Source organism: Salvelinus fontinalis, chromosome 32 (assembly GCF_029448725.1).
Source record: "Salvelinus fontinalis isolate EN_2023a chromosome 32, ASM2944872v1, whole genome shotgun sequence".
NCBI classification, from domain to species: Eukaryota; Metazoa; Chordata; class Actinopteri; order Salmoniformes; family Salmonidae; genus Salvelinus; species Salvelinus fontinalis.
Window position 1 is genome coordinate 30,471,913 of NC_074696.1, and position 8,985 is coordinate 30,480,897.

Below are 8,985 nucleotides of genomic sequence, written 5' to 3' on the forward strand. Positions count from 1 at the left end.
CTCGGCCAGGCCCTGCCAGCTGGATGTCACATTGCTGCTTCATTACTGTTTGCTGGTGTCCCTGTGACCCTGCAGTTTTCATTTACACCCTGGTGTGGAACCCTCCATCACTTTCCAGTCCTGGGACAGGTCCCCCGCCCTGCTCTCTGAGCCTTTCAGAGAAAGAAGGCAGAGAGAGAACGGTCATCATTCAGTACATATCAACCTTACCTGATGCTTATCATGACAAAGATGGAATATGAGTGTTGAAAGTGTATGTGAATACCTATGATTGGTGTTCATGGTATTGTAGTGATTCTCGCTATACAGTGCATTCGGAAAGTATTCAGACCCCTTGACTTTTTCCACATTTTATTACGTTACAGCCTTATTCTAAAATTGATTAAATAGATTTTTCCTTCATCAGTCTACACACAATACCCCATAATGGCAAAGCAAAACCAGGTTTGTAATCATTTTTGCAAATGTATAAAAAATCTAAAACTGAAATATCACATACATAAGTACTTACATAAGTATTCAGACCCTTAACTCAGTACTTTGTTGAAAATGCACATGAAAGCAGGCTGTCAGGTTCTCCCATCTCCACAGAGGAACTCTGGAGCTCTGTCAGAGTGACCATCGGGTCCTTGGTCACCTCCCTGACCAATGCCCTTATCCCCTGATTGCTCAGTTTGACTGGGCGGCCAGCTCTAGGAAGAGTCTTGGTGGTTCCAAACTTATTTAATTTAGGAATGACGGAGGACCTTCAATGCTGCAGCATTTTTTTTGGTACAATTCCCCAGATCTGTGCCTCAACACAATCCTGTCTCGGAGCTCTACAGACAATTCCTTCGCCCTCATGGCTTGGTTTTTGCTCTGACATGTACTGTCAACTGTGGGACCTTATATAGACAGGTGTGTGCCTTTCCAAATCATGTCCAATAGATTGAATTTACCCCATGTGGACTCCAATCAAGTTGTAGAAACATCTCAAGGATGATAAATGGAAACAGGATGCACCAGAGCTAAATTTCGAGTCTCATAGCAAAGGGTTTGTATACTTATGTAAATAAGGTATTTCTGTTTCTTATTTGTAATAAATCTGTAATTGTGAGGTATTAAGTGTAGATTGATGAGAGAAAAAATGTATTTAATCAATTTTAGAATAAGGCGGTAACGTAACAAAATGTGGAAAAAGTCAAGGTGTCTGAATACTTTCCGAATGCACTGTATGAGCCACATTACAATTCCCACCAAGTGGGTTAACCCTATTAGCGTCATTTTCATGCCAGCAACATAGGTTCACTTTCCTGCCCTGCCATTCGCTACATTGGTGTTAGAAGTGGGATGGTGGCCATTGGAATGCACGGCCCAGACATGTAAGGGGGCTGAGCAGTCGAGGCACGGGGACGTGCCTTGCTGTTCAGAGGGAGCAGTGTAGCGATTCTCGCTACATAAGAAACATTACAATTCCCAACATGTGGGTTAACCCTATTGGCAAATCTGCGATGGGTGTTTTGCCTTTCACGCTAGCGACCCAGGTTTGCTTCCCTGCTCTGCCATTAGCTACAGTATAATACAGATGGTTTATTGGTGGGGAAATGAGAGGATGATATGGTCCAAATTAGATTGACCCTCTTCACCCAATACACTAGAAGACCCGATATGAGAAATGTACATTTCAGGGACACATAAAGCAAAACAACCATGAAAATTGAGAGTTAAAGTTCTAAATAAAGAGTTGTTACTTTCTATTTGAATTCTCTCCCTGGTGCGAGGTGGTCTGTCCTCTTGGCATATACTGCATTTGGGGTTCATCTACTTTTTTTGTTTAATGACAGACAGGGAATTCTAAACGTGTTAGCCGTGTGTCACACCTCCATGAAGATTGTCACAAAGACGCGTCAGCGATGGAAACCCCTCAGAAGGATTCCTCAACCTGAATCGTTCCATCTCTACGTGTCATATCAATTACACAAGAAGATTCACTTAGCATAGCTGTGTTGGTACTGGTATTTATTCAACACTCTATACAGCAGCCCCAAAAGATGATTGAATTTGGGTGCAGGAGACCACAACATCAGTGTAAGCATTGTGTGATAGGTACTGTGTAGGTTATGTGTGATAACCATTGTACTTTGGCAAGGACTTTATTTTCAACAGTTATTTACTCACATTTTGTCTCTTTACAAAAAACTGGCTTCTCGTTTGTTTGTGTGAACTGTGTGTGAGTTCTTTTTGAGTTGTGATGACAAAGGTTGTTCAACAAGACGTATCTGTGCCAGTTGAAATAGGCTATGTAGTCACCTTAGCCCTGAAAAAATATGATATATTCTTTAATCCCGACATGGGCCTTAGTCTTTGGCTTGCAGTTTAATATTATAAAGCTCAATATGACATAGGCTGAAATGTATAGATTCAATCCCTCTTCACCTTTTAGGAAATGGAAATGATATGATTGTAGACACTGTAATGTGGTAGTTAACGTAGTGCATGCCTAAGTTCCTCAGGTTAGGCTAATTTCATTGACACTGAATGTGACTGTAATTGACGCAATGAAGTCATATTTGAGAAAACAAAGGAACTTTTAATTTATTATTAAAATTACATAAATAAACATAAACTCCCAATGAGTCCAACAAATGCAAATAGAATAGATATGTACATATGATTGCCAGGGAGGGAATGTACACAGAGCGAAGGAGGAGAGACATCTGTGCTTTCTCCTGGGCTGCAGTGGGAGGATACAAGGCACTTCTTGCTTTCATTCTTTCCTTCTTTCTTTTCCTTCAGGCCACGAAACGCAACACACTGACACTGGATCCAAAACAGTTACATGTAAACAGCTAACAATGAAAACGGACGTTAATTTATTTTATATACACACATATACATTTTTTATGTTAGATCAACAGATTATTTAATCTTATTTATCTATTATAATAATAACACAACTAATTGTAACAATAAACAGTTAAACATAAGGATTGGCCCCTTTAGTAAAGTTGGGGGGGTTACTTCATCAACTTAGCTTTGTGTTGCTAGTGATCCTGATTGTCTTACGCCAGCGTACGATTGTCTTGGAGTACTCTGTCTGTACTGAAGGACACAACTACAGTAACACACCAGCAACTGGAACAATTGTAGAGGAAGTATATTCAGACTGTCTTAGGCTTATAACTGCACCTCGGAGAGAGTGAAGGAAACTCCCAATGGAAAAACAGATGCCTCTTCCACTCAGACATCAAGTGTGTAACTTAAGAATGGCAACCTATGGATTTAAGCTTAGAATGTCTAGGGTGTTTGGAATGGAAGACCAACCATGTCATGTTGGTAAAACACAAGGCCTGAGAGGACCCTACATCTCTCTGCTTTAGATAGATCTTCTTCTGAGTTGACTCTGCCTTTCAAAGGCGCTGCTTCAACCCAAAAGGTTCCTAGCTGATGGTCAGGCAGTAGAGTGGAGATGGTGGTGATGTGGAACAGGATGGTGCTTGAGGAGAGTCAATGGCTATGGAAGCATTGTGCTCAGTAGCTCTGAGCCACAGGTGCCCAGGAGGCGGTGAGCCTGGCGATGGAGCTTTCGAACTGGGCCTCGCCCACGCCTACACCCACCTCGCTAAGGCTGGGGTCGTACATGGAGGATGGTGAGGATACGGGCAGGGAGGAGGTCAGGCCTGTGTAGGAGGAGCCTCGCAGGAACTGGCTGGTCAGGCCACCAGCGATGGAACCAGAGGAGGAGCCGGAAGGAGTTAGGGCCGTCCCGGCAACAGACCACAGGCTGGGATACTGGCTGTAAGGAAGAGCGTGAGAGAGAGAGTGAGAGAGAGCTTAGGTTACAAGTTTTTTTGTTTTTTTTCCAACCAGGAAGAAATATGGGCCTAGTAAAGGTCTAGGCCTAGGGCCCAGAATTGTTCCTGATAAAATCAAGTAGTCAGGAACATACTGAAAAATAAACAGTGATATCAGAAACATATATATGATCAACTATGACCATGTGTTGCCATACCTGGAGTTGGATGTGGAGTTGCTGGTATGGGCCAAGGTTCCCATCCCAGTGGAGTTAGGGATCTGAAGGGCTGACCAGCTGTCATGGGTGGGCAGGGCTCCCGAAGAGTTGTCCATGTAGTTGTCTAAACAATAAAGTACATCGAGAAATTACTAACAACAGTATACAAACATTTCTCTGATCAAAACAATGCATTTCCTTCAGGGGTAATTTCTCAAACATATTTTAACCAACATCTTCAAATCCATGAAACCCCCATGCTGTAATCTATACCTATGAGTCTGACTAGTGATCAGAATAAACAGTAAACAGTGCATTCCCAGAGTGCTGGGTTGGGTAGAGGAGGTTCTTACTTGAGCTGGAGGAGCGGTGTGGGTAGTGGCTGGGGTAGGGAGCGGCCCTGTGGCCCCTCAGGCTGGAGTATCTTTCACAGTAGGACCCCGAGGAGTGGCCAGGGGCCCCGCTGAACGGAGGGGGGCTGCTGCTGGGGCACATGGGACCGTTACCAGGTAGAAACCAACCACCAACTGGAGGGAGAGAAGAAACAAAATGGTTTGGTTAATACACTTCCTTTTTTCATAATGTTCTCTATGTACAGTTTCCTTGGGGACATGGAAGGCCTTGAAAATAACATGTATGATGATGATGATAATGATTTTCTGAACGTTTAATAAAAGTGTGTTGGAAAATGATGTCACATATAATGACTTGGTTTGATTGTTGGAATTGAAACGGAGAGGTACAGAAAGAGCTTTTCTAATTTGGTTGGTGTTGTGAGACTTAAGAAAAGACTTACATTGGGAATAACCAGACTGTTGACTGTCTCCACCATGGTCTGGCATGTCTTTATGGTCGCTTCTAAAATTGAAAACATAATACCAGAATTCGCACACAAATTAAAATAAATACAGGAAAAGCGTTGTCATATTGCTGACACAATATCAGTCTCTTTCGCTTACCTTTCTTTGGCATCGAGGAAAGCTTTAGCGAATGGATTGTGTTTGATCTTCAACGCAGTTATCTAGAAGGTACATAAACATGACAACTAATATTATTTTCTTCCATCATTGTAAGCAGAACACAATATAATGTTTATTATTGTGAACAAGGATTATCTCTGTGACTGTGTAATTAAGGCCACTGACCTCTTCGTTCTGGTAAGCAGTGACAGCGATGAACTGGGTCTCGGGGAAAGACTGGCTACTGATCATCTTCTGGAGCCCTCCAACCTTCACAATGTGTATCCTGGGCTCATACTTGTGCAGAGAGTTCAGCATAATCTAGATCGAAATTATACATTATTTTAATAATATCACAATAAAGAATAATCAGAAAAACACACACTCAAACTAAATTAAAAAAAAATATATAAGCCTACAGAGCCCTAACACAAAATTGTGAAGTTGACTTGCCATGAAATGAATAACGTTTTCCCCCAGAAAAGGCCTACTTTTGTAATTCAGCACAGCAGGGTAGAGCATCATTAGCTCTGAGAGAGCAGGGCAATATGACCTAGCCTACCAAGTTGACTTTAAAATTATTTACATAATAATGAATATACATACTACAAATACGAACACAGAAGACGACAAAACAAATCGAGGCATTACCTGTCCTCCCCCGTTGAGTTTATTGGACAATTTGACTTTGCTAAATGAGACAGGCGCTTTCATCCAGTGTGCTCCGAAGTTAGGCGAGTCTGGGTGGATGTAGACGCAGCTAGGGCTCTGTGGCTCGGGCTTGCCACCGGGAACCCACTCGCCGTTCACGTACTTCCACCGGTTGTTGTCTGCAGCCACGAAGTCCAAGAGAACTGAGTACATAGCGTTGGGGTCCAAACCACTCACATTCGCTCTGAGCACTGGAAACATCCGCCTGTAAGTTAAAATAAAGTTGTTAAATAAAAATATTGCCTAAGCAAGCCCAAATATGGTGTTATGTTGGCTCAGCCGTTGATCTTTATAAATTAATTATTTGACATATATATATTTGCATTAAAAAGGGTGCAATTTCTGGCCCGTTACTTAATCCTAATAATAGGGTTTATAAGATTTGACGACCATTGCACTTTATCCCTAATTTTTGACATAGTTTTCAAGTTGTAACAGTAAAGCATATATGGCCTATAGATATGGCATATAGCCTGGTCAATACCCTATAGACTATTCTGAAAGGCTGAACATGCCTGTGGCCGATCTAACCCTTGCGCATCAGTTACGTTAAGCTTCGTAGTCGTGCGTAAATGCGGGCTACGATTTCTCCAGATAAACTTTGCTTTTAGCTAGGCAGGCCAGCAGGCCTCGAAGGCCTCCTTTTGATCCGTAGCTAACAGCAAAAAACAACCATAGCCTACCTGCCAGTCTTGGTGACAATCATTTCGTTGGTTAGTTCTTTAAACTTGGTCCATAATTCTGCATCTTCTAGTCCCAGTTTAATATCCCTCTCTGAGGCGTCTCCTTTCTCGCTGCCCTTCTGAAACTCGCTCTCCACCACGCTCAGAAGGTGGTCCAGCCTCTGGTCGGAGTTTGAAGTCATATTTCCTATAGGATGAGTTCGTGTGGAGTTCCGCGAAATGTACCGTTAGAATAGGATTCACTGTTCCAAGATTAGTTTTGACAGTGAGATAAGTACTACTGGCTTCGGAGCCCAAGGCCTGATCATATAAGGCCCCCCAGGGACCACATGGGGACAAGGGCGTGGTGTTGCGTTGCGTTCTAGACCACGCCCCGATGGCCTAACGGTCTGGCTTCGAGCGTCTCTTCGATGTCCCCAATGCAAAATGGTCCATCATAACTGCGTCAATGCAAAATTAATAAATGTACCTATAGGCCTCTAGGTCTACTTTAAACTGGGTCATGTTTGAATAAGAATAACGTCTTCATTGCCCTTTCCTTTAGGTTTATAGCACTCCATGGCCGAGGCCTATACATTTTCTAAAATTGTTTGGATATTCGTTTACTTTTGCATAGCCTAATACATTTTTGGAGCTGTTCATATTTCATACATTCGTTATTTATCTTAAATGACCCTCCAACGAAAAAAATACACGTTAAAATGTTATTAGGCCTTATTGCCAAAAACATACAATATGTTTATGGAATTAAAAATTGTTTATTAGTATCCTAGTCTATATCATCTATCTGTCAGATAGGAAAAAACATCGTTGGATGATTAGGCCAAACTCATTTTTGAATATTTAAATAGAAACAAAAGAAAGGAAGAGACAAGGCAACCGGCTGCAGCCACGGTGCCTTTGAACTAAGTTGTATATTTGCGAATAATGCTAATCTTTTGTTGTACCAAATACACACGTGAGAAATGTAGTGTTGACTGTTGCCAGGCCATTAGGCTGTTCCTCTGTTCCTGTACTGGGCGAAGTGTGGATAGCCCGGAGGTGACATCGGAGATCTGCATAATGGGGCCGCCTGTCTGTTTCTGATCTCACATCCACTCTCACTAACATCGAGGAAACATTTATTCGCACTTCATTGTAAAAGTATTAGACTTCTTTATCATTAAGATCGGGGATTGAGTTTATAGGGGATTAATAATTGTATCCTATACCAATGATCTGCTTATGGACTTTTTTTTCTCATTCTGATACCATGCTCTTGAGCAATGTCTGTAGCCTAATGTCTTGTTGTATATATAGGCCTACTTAGAAATTCTATATTAATTATCATCATTTCCTATTTTGTTCCAGTTTATTATCTTATTATCCATTTCATATTAATTTTTTTACATGTGGTTTCCTGAAGATTACTCCAAATGTTACATGTTCATTTCAAGACAGGTGAGGCCTTGAACCTGTGTCCCTCCCTATAATGTCAGAAGATTTAGGAGGGAACTTGTGTGGCTAAAGTCTTTCCTGATGTATGAAGGTTATATTAGGTCTAACAGTTACCATTGATCCTGAGGGGAGGTAGAATACAGTGGGTCTGTGTGTTTTTGTGTTCCTGTCTGCTCTGTCTCAGGCTCTGTGATGTACTTGGAATTGAGTGGGTTCTGTGGAGCGTGACTCCAGTTTACTACTCCACTTCCTGCAGCTCTACAGAGGTCATAAATGTAAAGGAGTTCTCTCACACCTTTCCATCCCATATCATTCAACTGCCTCTTCCTTTTCCCCTCTTTATTTTGAGGCCTGAGAAGAGAGAGAGAGAATTTCACCACCAGCTACAAAATACAGGACTGTTCTCTATCCCGACCAGTCCCTCTGTCTCAGCCTGAGTTTAAAATGTATTACATTTAGATTTTTGGTCACTGGCCTACACACAATAACCCATAATGTCAAAGTGGAATTATGTTTTTAGATTTTTTTAAACAAATTAATAAAAAAAGAAAAGCTGAAAAGTATTCAACCCCTTTGTTATGGCAAGTCTAAATAAGTTCAGGAGTAAAAATGTGCTTAACAAGTCACAAAATACATTGCACGTATGCAATAATAGTGGTGAACATGAGTTTTGAATGACTACCTCATCTCTGTACCCAACTCATAGAATTATCTGTAAGGTCCCTCAGTTGAGCAGTGCACAGTTTCAACCACAAAGACCAGGGAGGTTAGCCAATGCCTCGCAAAGAAGGGCACCTATTGGTAGATGGGTCGAATTCTTTTTTTTTAAGCAGACGTTGAATATCCCGTTGAGCATGGTGAAGTTATTAATTACACTTTGGTTGGTGTATCAATACACCCAGTTAGTACAAAGATACAGGCATCCTTTCTAATTTAGTTGCCAGAGAGGAAGGAAACCGCTCAGGGATTTCACCATGAGGCCAATGGTGACTTTAAAACAATTACAGAGTTCAATAGGTGTGATAGGAGAAAACTTGTGATGGATCAACAACATTGTAGTTACTCCACAATACTAACCTAATTGACAGATAAATAAAATGTATATATTTTTTTTATTTCAGTGAAAAGAAGGAAGCCGGTACAGAATAGAAAATATTCCAAAACCTGCACTCTGTTAGCAACAAGACACAAAAGTAATATTTTC

The 8,985-nt window shown here is 41.4% G+C and overlaps 1 protein-coding gene across 1 annotated transcript; it reads right to left on the bottom strand.

Moving 5' to 3' along the window:
* Positions 1 to 2,615: 2,615 nt before the first annotated feature.
* Positions 2,616 to 6,651, bottom strand: LOC129830549 (T-box transcription factor T-A-like). The gene is made up of 8 exons (XM_055893121.1): positions 6,345 to 6,651; positions 5,602 to 5,866; positions 5,137 to 5,271; positions 4,951 to 5,012; positions 4,788 to 4,849; positions 4,345 to 4,518; positions 3,992 to 4,115; positions 2,616 to 3,775 (listed from the first exon to the last, which is right to left on the bottom strand). The coding sequence occupies exons 1-8, from the start codon at positions 6,524 to 6,526 to the stop codon at positions 3,511 to 3,513; spliced, it is 1,269 nt and encodes a 422-aa protein (XP_055749096.1). The 5' UTR covers positions 6,527 to 6,651; the 3' UTR covers positions 2,616 to 3,510.
* Between the last annotated feature and the right edge of the window lie 2,334 nt (positions 6,652 to 8,985).

Bases quoted from the DNA above. Each gene is read 5' to 3' on its own strand.
- LOC129830549 (XM_055893121.1), bottom strand. From the start codon at position 6,526: ATGACTTCAAACTCCGACCAGAGGCTGGACCACCTTCTGAGCGTGGTG. The intron at 5,272-5,601 runs GTAATGCCTCGA...ATTTCGATCTAG, and splicing joins AACTCAACGGGGGAGGACAG to ATTATGCTGAACTCTCTGCA. The intron at 4,116-4,344 runs GTAAGAACCTCC...TTTATTGTTTAG, and splicing joins ACACCGCTCCTCCAGCTCAA to ACAACTACATGGACAACTCT.